The sequence below is a fragment of the Sturnus vulgaris genome, chromosome 22, assembly GCF_052056855.1.
Source record: "Sturnus vulgaris isolate bStuVul1 chromosome 22, bStuVul1.hap1, whole genome shotgun sequence".
NCBI classification, from domain to species: domain Eukaryota; kingdom Metazoa; phylum Chordata; class Aves; order Passeriformes; family Sturnidae; genus Sturnus; species Sturnus vulgaris.
The window spans coordinates 10,790,569-10,804,127 of NC_142264.1; the positions used below are offsets into that span (position 1 = coordinate 10,790,569).

Sequence of the window (13,559 nt, forward strand, 5' to 3'; positions counted from 1 at the left end):
ACAGCTCTCTACCTGCACTCCCCAGCCCAGGGCAGGTAACCACAGGCTGGGCAGCAGCTCCTGCAGTGCTCCAGCCCAATCCTGTGACCGTCCTGGCCCTCAGCTCTGCCTCAGCAGAGCAATACTCAGAAAATAACAAGCTCACATTGCAGAGATGCTTTAGCAGAGTATTTATTCAATGCCAGAGTGAAGAGCAAAACTCAGTACAAACAACACCTCAGTGTCTCACTCGCTGCTGCACCGAGCCACGGGTGGAGAGTTCACAGTTAGGGGGGAGGGAGAGGCTGTTCCTTCGCTGTTTGACTGCACAAAGCAGGATGTGGAGCCTGTGTGCACACACATGGAGGAATCCCTCATTTCATGACAGAAAACCTGAGTACGGGGGTTTTAGATTAAGCTGGGGCACAGCAGGACACAGGTGCCAACCCTCTTGCTGCAGAGGCTGCTAAAGCCATCAGTGCCATTGTGACAGGAACTGCCACCTCTGTCAGGTCTATCAGCAACCCCAGATTTGGAATGACACAGGCACCTGCCCCAGGGCTTCCAGGGGGGGGCCCAAAATGCATCCCCCTGTGGCTCCATCCCAGCCCTGCTTCCAGGAGGGACAGCAGCTCCTCGGAGCTCCATCTAGGCCAGGTCAAGATTAGGAGCTTAATTTTAGACTGACATTTGGGTACCTGCTACATGGAGAGAAGCTCAAGGGACAGACAGTGAACACCACTGAGTCTGTAATAACTCCAAGTGACTGTCCCCACTGCCTGTGGGATCCTGGAGGAGCTGAGCACCTCCATGGCAGGTCAGCCCCAGGGACAGGGAACTTATTCAGCTGTCACTGCAAGCAGGAGGGCTCCGTCCCCATCACCTACAGGTGAATGAATACCTGCAGCACCTGTGACTGCCTACACCTATTCACAGAGAACATACTAAGAGAACCTAAAGTGCCACAGTTGGGTAGCATCGGCAGGAGGTAAGTTGTCCTCATGGGTACCCCAGAAAGGGACAGCAGATCCCCCACAATAAATACGTTCCCGATCCATAGCTTATTGAAGTGCTACTCAGAGGAAGACAGGCAAAGCCAGCACCATGTGACCACCAGCCCTCCCCCCTCCCAAGTTTGATGATACCAATACACAGACCATGGGGCCAGTCGGACTCCCAGCCCTGGCCCTGCCGCCCCCTCACTGCCCCCAGTCCCTGCTGGCCTCTGGGCAGAGGTGCCATGGGCAGGAGGCACTTGACATTCCCCAGCAGCCAGACGAGTTGCCTGTGGAGTTTTGGGACAAACACACATGAATAAAATGCCAATATTAAGAGAGTACTGCAGTCAGGCAGCGCAGCTGCACCACGGCTCCTGCCAAGCACTCTGCAGCTGGTGGCTCTCAGTGGGGCCGGCCACGTCCCCAGCTCACACACACCTGCACTGGACGTGCCTCAGTGTCCCCTGAGCCCAGAGCTCGCCCAGAGAGCTATGCCCAAGTAGCAACGCTGGTGAGAAGCTGTGGTAGCCCACCCTGCAGTGACCAGCTCAGCTGCTGCCCGACAGACCCACAACAGGGCCCCAGCTCTTATGTCCTGTCTGAAGCCGATGCTTCAAGGAGGAGGGGATTCCCGCTGCCAGGGCCCCTCCTGGCTCAGCCATAGGATTTGTGTGCCTAGAGCTCATCTCTGTGCAGGGCTCAGGGCTCTGTGAGCTCAGACGGAGGTGCTGCAGTGAGGAAGCTGCAGGAGCAGATGTACCTGGGTTCAGCTTTTCTGGTTCATGAGCCAGGAGAAGAGCAGTTTCCTGGGCCGGGGGCTCCTGGCCTGCCGGATGCGCACGGCCCGTGGGGACCGCCACACCTTGATGGTGGTGTCATCACTGGCTGTCAGCAGCAGCTCCTGCTCCACTGGGCTGAATGCCACTGAGTTCACCACGTTGTCATGCTGCAGCTTAGCCAGGCAGATGTTGTAGTGCCGGTCCCAGATGTAGCCGTGTCGATCCTCTGCCCCACTAGGGTGGAGAGAGAGTACCAGTACCAGTACCATCCCAGTACCAGCCCAGCAGCCCCAACACCCTGCCCTTCCCACCCCTGTCCTTCTGCAGGGACGGGGCAGAGGGTACCCAAGCCCCTGTCTCCATGAACTTCATCCTGTGCAGGCAGCTCCCTCTAGGATCCAGGGCCCCTCAGCTCACCCCACAGCACCTGCAGCTCCATGAAGGGTATTTGCCACCTGCCACCAAACACATCAGTCCCCGATTTACCCTTTCCTCAGGGATTTACAGCAGGATTATTTAGAGTAGGACCAGGGCAGCCACCCTTTATCAGCACTTTCCAAGTCAGTCCCTCTGTTCTTTCCAATCCCATTCCCTGTTCTGCTCCCAACACACAGGAGTGTTCTGCTCACCTGGCTATCCCAGAGCAAAAGCCCTAGGCCTTCCCAGATGCAGAATCAGGATCCTGCCCAGCCCCTCACCTTGCTACAAAGTCCTTGCTGACATCCAGGAAGATGAAGAAGCACTCCTCGTTGGGTGTGTAGGCCCGGTGTGCACGCAGCGCTCGCTTCACCTCCTTCATGGTCTTCAGGTCGAATACGTGCAGGTCGATCTCCTCAGCGATGGGAGGCGGCTGCATCGGATCCGAGATGACACAGTCCCGTGGCCAGGCCCGGCTGTTCACATACAGGTACCTTGGGGAGGGCGGGGAGGGGTTACCTGCACTGCACCAGAGTTCACAGAGTCCCCTGGCACAGCAGGGATGGAGCCTGCAGCCCAGCTCATTGAAATCCAGGCTGAAACAGGGAACAAACTGCTGCAACACTCCTGCCCATGTCTGGAAAGGGTCACCACACCTGTAAGGTGACTCTAAGGGTCAGGTCACACCGCTCTAATCCCACTGAAACTATCTTTAAGGATGGGAGTGTCTTCTAGGCAGCACATGAAGGGAGACTCTGCCCCCCTGCTCCATTCAGGTGACACTCCACCTGCAGAGCAGCCTCCAGCTCTGGGAACCCAACACAAGAAGGATGTGGAAATGCTGGACTCCAGAGAAGGCCATAGTGATGCTCCAAGGGCTGGAGACTCTCTGCTCTGGAGCCAGGCTGGAAGAGCTGAGAGTGTTCAGCTTGGAGAAGAGAAGGCTACAGGGAAATCTCAGAGCCCCTTCCAGGGCCTGAAGGGGCTCCAAAGAGCTGAAGAGGGACTTTGGACAAGGGATGGAGGGATAGGACATAGGGAATGGCTTCCCACTGCCAGAAGGCAGGGTTAGATGGGATATTAGGAAGAAATTGGTCCCTATGAGGGTGATGAGGCCCTGGCACAGGTCCACAGCAGCTGTGGCGGTCCCATCCCTGCAAGTGTTCAAAGCCAAGTGGACAGAGCTTGGAGCAACCTGGGAGAGTGGAAGATGCTCCTGCCCATGGCAGGAGGGTGGGGATTAGATGGTTTTTAAGCTACCTTCCAACACAAACCATCCTAGGATTCTATGGATGATCTACCTCAGGAAAAAGACACATTGACACGAGCAGCTCCTCCATTCTCAGAAGGAGCCATCCTGTCCTGAGATGGCTCAGGAACAAACTCTTGCCACAGCCGGAGGCAATGCTCAGCAGTAACACACCATCAGCACCTGGATCAGCAGGCATCCAAGCCATCCACCACAGTCACTTCATGTCCTGGTCACCCCACAGAGCCCACGAGCAGCTCTTGCCCACCCTGGCAGTTGCTGAAGCCCTCTGTACTCACCGGTGGTCAGGGGAGAGGCCCATGCCGATGATGTGCCCATGGATGTCAATGACATGATCCAGGGAGTCAAAGAATTCATCCGAGCGCCGTTCCTCCCCCAGCACCGGCCCTGCCGTTGTCATCTGATGGGGCAGGATCCTTTTAATCCCTGTGGGATAGGAAGCAGAGGGAGGCAGTTCCATAGGCTGCTGCCAGCAGGGCTGGGGGAGATCCTAGGCTTCAGGGAGATGCTTCCCTTGGTGCAGCTAAGAAAGGAGAACCAGCTTGGTGGGCAAGGTCTGGGACAGGGCTGCTGTCCTGGCCAGGCTCCTTCAGCTGTCCAGGTGGTCTTTGGGGTTGGATGTGCCAGGACGTTGCTCATGGGCAAGGTCCTGACCCATCCAACCCCAGACAGTGAGATCCCAGTGCCTGTGGGTACAGCCAAACCTCGCCTCAGCCCATCTCTGGAGCACATGGAAGCTGTGTTGCCCCAGGAGACGTGCTAGTTGTAGAAGGGTTTTTCTCCTAAATGATTCCCTGGGCTGGGCCCATTCTCTGCAGTAGCCAGCCTGGAGCAGCCCAGCAGATGCACTGGCTGTGGCAGGGTTTTCCCCGACACTGTCACGTGCAAGTGGGGATCTGTCCCAGAAAGCTCGAAGAACAGACATTTAAACCCAAATTGTGCTCAAGTGCTTTGTAGCTTCTGAACCTCCTGACTAAATGAGATAAATGATGGGTCAAGCCCTGTCCCCTTCGAGCTCTGCAGAGGTCCAAAACACAAACAGCTCCACAAATTGCCCATCTCCAACGAATTCCTGAAGGACTCCTGTGAGCCTCAGTAGCTCCTGGGCACACACATTGGCTTCATCCTCAGCAGATCCAGGGGGAGCTCGAAGGTGGTATGGCCCATGCCATGCCATGCCATGCCATGCCATGCCATGCCATGCCATGCCATGCCATGCCATGCCATGCCATGCCATGCCATGCCATGCCATGCCATGCCATGCCATGCCATGCCATGCCCTCTCTGCAGGAATTGCTAACAATCAGTAACTAAATTGCTAAAATCAGTAACTTTGATTTTAGCCCTCTCCTGCAGCCCAAAAAGACACGGGTGACACCTCACTATAGCTCAAGTCCAAAGCCATTCCCAATATCTCTGCCCCTGAGAGAGGAACCCTTGGGGCAGGACTGGTGTTCTTCCACCCCACTGGTGCTGCTCACCAGCATCTTCAACCTCACTTCCACAGCACCATGCTCCCTGTTCCAAACTCAGAGTCAGCAGGACAGGCTGCTCAACCTGGAACCAGCATGAGAAACGGGAACTCAAGAAGTTCAGGCTGGAGCAGCACTGCATAGAGAGCTGAGCACAGAGTGGTGAGCACAGAGTGAGCTCCTTTAGGTCCTGTGGGCACAGAGCCAGTTCTGCACACAAACCAAGAGGCAAGTGACGCTGCAGCGACTCATGGTGGGGCAGGAATTGAGCCAGAGTCCAGCCCTCCAAGCAGCAGCCTGTACTGCAAATGCTGCCCACCAGCCAGGGAGTCACAAAGTTCAAAGGCATCGCACAAATCCCTCAGCCCTGGGAGGCTGCAGAGGAATTCGGGAGCCCAAAAGCTCTGCCTTGGTGTGTGGCAAGCTGCAGTCTTCGACATGGCCTTGGCTAAACCCAGGGGGTCCAGGTGCTGCCTCAGCTCAGCCCAGGTCTGAGTCACCATGGCCGTCTGCAAACCCAGCCCACGGGAAAGAGCATGGAGTAGACCTCATTCAGTCCAGATAACATTCCTAACAGAGGTGGGCAAAGACTAAGTTGCTTACAGCTCTGGAAACTGCTTTCCCCTACCTTACTGGGCTGTACTGGTGTGGGAACATGTCATGGGAAAGTCAGGAGAGCAAGGAAGCAAGGCTGTAACTGTGTGGGCAGTGAAAGGAACTGAAACTGTCTGGCTTCCCAGCAGTCTTATCTGGGAGCAGCTCCCTCTTCTCCACACTCCTGGTGCTTTCCACCTCTGCCAGCTTTATGGTCTTTTGGGGAAAGCCAGTCTACCTGCTCCTGCTCCCCAATGAGAAGCTCCCCACAGGATTTCCTCTAAATTCTGTTAGACCTGTTACCTTAACAGGAGTGCCCCAGGTGAGAGCAAGTGACATCCCAACACAAGACAGTCACCAGCCATGCCATGGCCTGGCACATGCTGCACCCACAGCCCATTGCACCTCCCTGGTACAACAGAGGGGGCTGCAACCTGCCCAGCATCACTCAGCACACAAACACTGACTGGGACAGTGAATAATCTCCTTGGAAACCTCCCCAGTCCCAACTGTCTCACTGAGGCTGGATGCCCACATAAGGGTGGTTCCACCCACAACAGAGGGCACTGTACAAGTGATTCACACATCAAGTCCATGCTGCTGAGACCAGGCTTGCCCTGCTGCCCTGCCTATTCCCACAAAAGAACAGGACCAAGGTCCTTCCACACACTCCTTCAGGGCAACTGCTGCCCTGCCCCTGCACCCACTGCTGCTCATGGCTGGTGTCCTTAACCAGATGCTCCTTCTTGCTTTTCTGCTCAGCCCTTGCCATGACTTTGGCCACGTGTCATGCTGGCAGCAACAAACCAACCCTCAGGCAAGTGGAGGAGGCGAAACTCCCCTCAGTGATGGGGCCTCTCAGAATCCAGAGCAAATCGCAGCTCACACCTCACAAACAGGCAGCAGAGAGACCAGGTCTTTTCTCGACCCAAATCCCAAGTGCAGCTGCAGCCCAGGCCCCCAGGGAGCCCCAGTTGTCCCAGGGCTCAGACCCAGCCTTACCTATCTGGTGTGGGGAGTAGGTAAGGCATCCTGTGGTAAAGATCAAGTACTTTGTCTTGCTATTGTTGTCTGTGGGGAGCAGGTTTGGCTCGGGCGGTTTAGTTCTGCTGTGCACAAACAGCTCGGCCACCTTTGTCTCCAACTCTGTGTCGGTCATGGCAGGCCTCACACGGCCCTCCATGATATCATCAAAGAGCTGCTGCAGCCCATGCTCTGCCGGCACAGCCCCAGCATCCAGCAATTCCTGTACAGCTGGCTCCAGAGGCGGCTTGGGCTTGGCCTCTTCTTCCTCGCTGTCACTGCCAAGATCAAAGACTGGGCAGGTGGAGGAAGCAGCCAGCTGCTCCTCATAGTCCAGGAGCAGATCCGGGGAATCGTACCGGCTGCAGTCAGCCACCATCACAGTCCGGATGGTGCTGGCATTCAGGTTCTGGATTTTGAACAGTCTCTTCACTACATTCACATTCTCAGACTCGATGCCCTGCAAGCAGAGGGGAGAAGTGAGCAGGAACCACCCCAAATCACTCCCACAGTTCAAACCAAGACCTGAGCTAGCACAGGGACACCAGCCCCCACAAATCCCTTGACACTGTGTGTGGGGCACTGACACAAGAACGGGCCCCAGGCTTCCCAATTCTACTGAGCTCCTTCCTATCCTGGATGGACACAGAGCGAGAAAAAACATTCCTGCAGGCTGGCAGCAGGGGAGTGAGGAAGCGCAGCAGCTAGGCAGTCCTGCTGCCACTGTACCCTGAGGTCATCAGCTGGTGCTACCTGGCGCTTTACAGTGCAGGACCAGGAGCTGGACTTGATTTTTGTGGGTGCCTTCCACCTCAGGATACTCTACATTCCATAATCGACAAGCATTTCAGGAACAGGCCTCTGTGATAAGCATGAAGTGGGATCCCTCTGGCCCACAGCAGCAGTGGCAGAGAATCCCTGTGATCCTGGAGTGTGCTTGCACCCTCAGCAGGGCAGCTTGGTATCTGCTCCAGGCACACACAGCAGGTCCCTCTCTACCGCACTGCTCCCAGCCTGCAACTGTACGCCCATACCCCTGTTATGAGCAAGGTCCTTCCTGGCGTCTGAGGGATGGGGTAATGTCTCAGTGTAGCACAGAGATGTGGCTGTAGGAAGGGTCTCTGCTATCAGAGGATTTTACCTGGGGTCAGCATCTTGTTAAAATCAAAACATGGGGATGTGCAGGTGTGACACTGAAACAGAGGCAAAACTTGGGGAACACGACTGAGCAGCCCAAGTTCCAGGGAGTGAACGAGCAGTTTGAGGCCAGCACACTTGGCTCTCCAGGTCTCACCATGGAATCAGAGACCGTACTTGGCCCAAGAAACTTCAGCAAGGCCAGGCAGGGCTGAGCTCAGTCTCCAGCTCCCAGGAACACCCTGAGCTACCAAGTGGGAGCAGCGCCATTGCTGGACACATCCCAGGCTACAGCAGTCGCAGGCCTAGCTTCAGACTACCGAGGACCTCAGCAGCCCTGCTGCTGGGCAATGCATGCTGTGGAGCACTGCAACCAACTCCTCAGCCTAATTACTGTGGCAAAAGTTAACAAGATCTGAGGGCAGAGTTAGAACATTGCAGTGAGTAACACAACAGTGAGCATGGAGAAACCTCATGCAAGGTTGCCTCGAGCTCAGGATCCTCAGGGCAAGTCAGAGGAGACAAACAGGGAGGACAGGAGGATTGAGCCATCCTTCCCTGCAGCTTTCCCTCCCCCAGGAGCCAGCAGGAAGCTGCACTGCCTGTGAAGCTGGAAGGAAGGCAGCTCACCTGGAAAGCATTGTTCAGCCACAGCACCGAGCAGGAGGTTATGCGGCCAATCCGATGCAGATTGCCTGATATCAAGTTGGTTTCATTCAGCCAGCAGCCAAACACATCATAGGGCTTATTCCTCACCCTGGAAAGCAGTGTGAAGTTCTCTGGAAGGGAAACAAGAGTGTGAGGCAGTGACTTCCAGCAAGAGCCCTAGAGAAACCGTGTGGGAGAGGGTAAGTGGATCCAAGTCTCTGTGGGAGAGGCCAACCCCCATACAGCTCCCAGCCACTGCTACAGAGACAGATTATTTCTCTTTTCTCCAGAGATTTGTGATGATACCTTGCACAAAGGAAACCAAAATAACAGGGAAGTGCACAGAGCCAGAGCAACCTCCCATCCTTTCCCTGAGCAAGGCCCAGAGCAGGCCCTGGGGACAACAACGAGTTAAACACATACAGAATTTCCCTCCCACCCCTGGGGCTTGGGGACTGTCTAGCCAAGGCAGCTGTGCACTCCCGGTAGCTGGTACTGTGGGACTCTGCCAAAGATGGCGAGATAACACAGTGGGGATATGTCTTATACACAGAGCTGCAGCAGAAGTGAAAGAGGCTCAGGTGACAACACCTCAGAAAGCCCTGTGAGACCTAAGGGTGAGACTAGGGCCACAGAGGTGATCTGAGGGCTGGATCCAGCCGCTCTCCCCTGGGGATGGGCTGAGAAAGCTGGGTGTGTTCAGCCTAGAGAAGAGAAGGCTCCGGGAAGAAGACTTAGAGCCCCTTCCAGTGCCTAAAGGGGCTTCAGAAGAGCTGGAGAGGAACCTGGGACAAGGGATGGAAGGACAGGACAAGGGGGAATGGCTTCCCACTGCTAGAGGTCAAGGATAGATGGGATTAGGAAGAACTGTTCCCTGTGAGGGTGAGGAAGCCCTGGGAGAGTGCCCAGAGAAACTGTGGCTGCCCCTGGATTCCTGGAAGTGTCCAAGGCCTGGCTGGATGGGGCTTGGAGCAGCCTGGGCTAGTGGAAGGTGTCCCTGCCATGGCAGGGGGTTGAAATGAGCCTTAAGGTCTCTTCCAACCCAAACCATTCTGGGTTTCTGTGGCTCTATGCCAAGCACCATATATGCCAGAGGCAGGGGCTTCAAGATGAGTGATGTAGATAACCCTTACCCAGACTGGCACTTAGAAGAGAAGTGAGGCTAAATAGATGAAACACTGCCTTGAGATGCTGCTGTAGTGACCCAAATACAGTTAAGGCTGTCTGTGAGGTTTCCCCTCTAGAACTGTGATTGGAATCATAGCTCAGGAGTCAGGACAAGCTGAGGCAAGGCTACTGCACACCCAAAGAGAAGGGAACCCCCTCACCCAGCATTCATATGCCCCAGGGAGCTCTAGGGAAGCCCCACTTACCCATGCTGATCACAGCAATCTCCCCTGAGGAGGAGTTGTGAGGCCCCACAAAGACACCAGATACCAGCAGGAGGGAGTCATCGGAGTTGAACTGGGAGAACTGGGTGTAGCTCCAGTTGTATGGCCTCATATTGGAGCTGTGCTGCAGGGAGATGTCCAGCTCATTGCTCCAGATCTAGAGAGACGGACAGTCAGGAAGCTGCTGAGCAGCCTGAGAGTGATTCTGTTTTATCTGTTCTGCCAGTACTCACTGGAACATGAAAGACAAACAGTATCAAAAACTCTATTTAACTGCCTCCCCCTCACCATATCTCTGTCCATTCCCCTGACAGAAAATGGAGAGGGGCTAAATGGAGAACTGTTGCTCCATTTGCCAGAGAGGGTGCTCAGGCAGTGGACGGTGCTATCACAGCTGGGTTTCCAGCATGTTCGGACAGATTCCTCCCAGGACAACCATGCAGGCAAGACATGATCCTCTGCAGTGGATCATTATCTCCCCAGTCTTCAACAGACCCAGGGCACAACAGGGCACCTAGAAAGCAAAGCACCGCAGCCACCTCCACATACACTCAGGCTGGAGCTGGAATCCACAGCCCTCAAGGCTACATCTACAAGAGTCATTAGTTCTATAGCTTAGAAGACAGCTTGGGCAGGAACCAGCCCAAGTCCAGGGACATCTGGTCAAACTTCTCTACAGACTTCCCAAAGGCTGCTCTCAGGGCTAAGCCCCACTGGACGAAGGCTACAAGGGCTGGGCAGGGCACCTACCACTTTACCTTGACCGTGCAGTCTTTGGAGCATGATGCAAACAGGCAGCCAGAGTGGGAGAAGCTCAGGTGCAAAACTTGGTCATTATGCTCCTTCAGGGCCTGCACCTCCACGCAAGGGATGGTGTCGTAGAGCCTCTGGAACTCATCGTACCAGGAGACAGCACCTGCAGCACAGAGCAGGGACACAGGACAGGAGTGTGAGTGGAGGGATGCAGAGCTAGGCTAAACATGGCATTAGGCTTTAATAAACCAGTCCTGGCTTCTGTGAGCAAGGCCAGGAGCTCTGCTGGGGCACCAACCCAGGGCTGCAGCTCAGCTACCAGCCCTCAGCAGCTTCCCTACTCCCACACACAACACTCCTTTCTTACAGTACACACACAACTCCATACCACACGTCTGCTTTCCAAAGCAGCACAGCTTCTGCTGGAACAGCCCAGGCAGAGGCATTGCCTGTCAGACTAAAAGCTTGCTCAGGACAGAACAGTCCTAAGAAGGAACACATGCTCCAGCAAAACCAAATCAACCAGGTGAGACAAGAAAGAAGCTGGAAAACTGCTCCTTGCCATACCCTGATTATCTCTGTCTTGTCTAACACAGAATTAAGACAGGGTCTGGGGCCAGGAAAAAACATCTCCATGAGGTAAGAGACTTGAAAAAATGAGAGAAGAACAAGCTGGGCACAGTGTGCTGAGCACAACCTGGGGCATACACACAAGAGTCTTACTGATGGACAATAAAAGACAAATAAAGAAGATTCTTAATGAAGGGCCTAGCCAGGAAGCCTACAGATTTCTTGTAGCAGCAAATCCCAGAGAAGCAAAGAGGATTAGACATCTATATGGATGAGGGCCAACTTTCCTAGTGACACTGAACAGGACTGAAGCATTTTTTGGAACACGCTGCAGCCCAGGAGGCACCTGCTCCTGCAGGCAGGGACCAGCTTGCTGCCAGAACGTCCCATTGCTGCTCAAGGCTGGGCTTCAACCCCCTCTGAACCTCCTGGTCTCAGCCCATCCGGCTAGGAAAAGTCTGGGCAGGCCCCATTTGGCCAAGCAAACCTAACATTTCATCTTACAGACCCACTGGATACCATTCCTCTAACCATGGGGCTGCCCAGGGCAGCCAGGCTGGCAGAGGTATTCCCCAAACTCATGCTCCAGCTCCCTGCCCATGCCTGCCAGCTGTCCCTGTCCTGCTGCTTTGTGCAGGGTGCCCACAGTTCCAGCAGTCAGGGAGGTGCCTGAATACGTTACTGAGCTACACCAGCTGCTTGATCCTAATTAGTGCTCAAGAACAGGGCTGGCAGCTGACTAAGCAGCTCCAGGAGGCGGGGAGGGAATGAGCCCGGTCAAAAGGCTTCAGAAAAACCCTAAGGAGAACATCCTCAGCCCCATAGGGCTCACAGGGTCTTCAAGAGCAAGGTCACACAGCCTGGAGGAATCCCATTGACATCCACCTCCTCCCAGAGCCCTTCTGCAGTGGTGTTCCTGCTGCAAGGAGATCAGCTGCCATTGCCTGAGCCTTGGCATTTCTTCCTTGACATTTCTTCCTGTCCTTCTGTAGCCACTGCAACTCACAAGACAGGATCAATTCCCTCAGCCACAGCTAGGGGCCCCCGCACAGCCCTCCCGCGTCCTGCAACACACTGGGAATGGGCTGCTTGGAGAGACACCCCCTGGGCAGCAAGGGCTCCTGCTGCCAGGTCCCAGCTGGTGTGACAGAGCTGGGTCATCCTTCCAAACTGCACCAAACTACTTCCAGCACTGGAAGCTCAGCAGGGAGCAGAGGTGTGATCACACAACTGCCACCCCCAAGCCTTCTGACAGCTTGGCCAGGGACAGCCCTGCCAGGCTCTGTCAGCTTCTGCTGTGAGCCCAGATCAAGTCCAACCTGCCTTGGTGCCGTGGGGCAGCTGCTGACTCAGCACATGACCCCAGTGCTGTCACAGGGCCATACATCCTCCAGAGAGGCACAGGTGTCCCTGCAAAGCCCGGCCCTTGGAACCCTCGGAGCAGCCAATGGTGCTTGTGGCAGTGCCTGGTCCAGCTGGAGAAGAGCTGCATTAGAGGGGCTGCCAAGTTCCAGAAAGGCCAAGCCAGCAGTGATTCCACAGATCCCATACAGGCTGGGATGCAGCAGGATGTGGTGACTCACTATGACACCCAGGATATCCCTGGACAGCAGCTACAGACAGCACCTGGCTAGAGAGCTCAGAAACCTCCTTTCCGTTAAAAGAAGGGAAAGGCAAAGCATTTTAAGCCCTTTGACCCCCGTTTCTGAAGGGTCTGGGCAGATCCAGAGCCCTCCCCGTGCACATCTTAGCCCCTGACACTGTAACACAGCTGAGGCGATGCGGTTCAAGGGTTCCACCACCCCGACAGCGGCGGGCAGAGGGCAGAGCAGGGGGAGCGCAGTCTTCATCCCGGGCTCACGGCAGGTGGGGCCCCCCGGGATCAGCCCCGCGCCCCGGAGCGCACCTGGGTGCCGCGGCACATCCCGGGACACGCGGTAGTAGCGGTAGAAAAGCTCCTTCCACAGGAATTCGTCGCGGGCCACGGCGCGCCATTGCTGGCAGACGAGCCCCACCGAAAGCACGTCGGTGTGGTCCAGGTACAGAAAGATCTCGAACAGGACGGTGTCTGGGAGCCGGGGGCAGCCCGCGTCCATCGTGTCATTCTGCCGCCGCACCTGGAACCGAGCGAGGTGCTGGTGTCAGGCCCGGACCGGGGACTCCCACCCGCCCAGGGTCCACGGGCCCCCACGAGCCTTGCCCGCTGCTCTCCCTTCGTGCCGTGCCTGATGCCCGGTGCCTTGGTGCCCCCCATGGCCGGCGTCCCCCTGTGCCGTGCCCGGTTTCCCCGGGGTCTCCCATGACCGGTGTTCCCCCCATGCTGTGCCCGGTGTCCCCCCATGCTGTGCCCCGTGTTCCCCCCGTGCCGTGCCGTGCCCGGCGTCCCCGCTGTCCCCCCGCACCTCGGCGCATCTGCTGCCCCCGCCCCGCCGCGCCACTTCCGGCCGGCGCTCCCGGCGCTGCCCCGCCGGCCAATCACCGGGCGCGTCTGGCTGCAGGCCTGACGGCTCGAGCACAGGAGCTCCCCG

At 56.2% G+C, this 13,559-nt stretch overlaps 1 protein-coding gene across 2 annotated transcripts; it reads right to left on the minus strand.

Annotated features, from left to right (window-relative positions):
• Positions 1 to 155: 155 nt before the first annotated feature.
• FBXW5 (F-box and WD repeat domain containing 5) lies at positions 156 to 13,558 on the minus strand. 2 transcript variants are annotated; one of them, XM_014881071.2, is made up of 9 exons: positions 13,434 to 13,558; positions 12,938 to 13,148; positions 10,467 to 10,624; positions 9,691 to 9,865; positions 8,300 to 8,448; positions 6,512 to 6,992; positions 3,722 to 3,869; positions 2,455 to 2,667; positions 156 to 1,990 (listed from the first exon to the last, which is right to left on the minus strand). In XM_014881071.2, exons 2-9 carry the CDS (start codon positions 13,125 to 13,127, stop codon positions 1,744 to 1,746), a joined length of 1,761 nt encoding a protein of 586 aa, XP_014736557.1. In that variant the 5' UTR covers positions 13,128 to 13,148; positions 13,434 to 13,558; the 3' UTR covers positions 156 to 1,743. The 2 variants fall into 2 exon arrangements, with proteins under 2 accessions (XP_014736557.1, XP_014736558.1); XM_014881072.2 differs by lacking the exons at positions 12,938 to 13,148; positions 13,434 to 13,558 and having other exon boundaries at positions 10,459 to 10,621.
• Position 13,559: the final 1 nt, after the last annotated feature.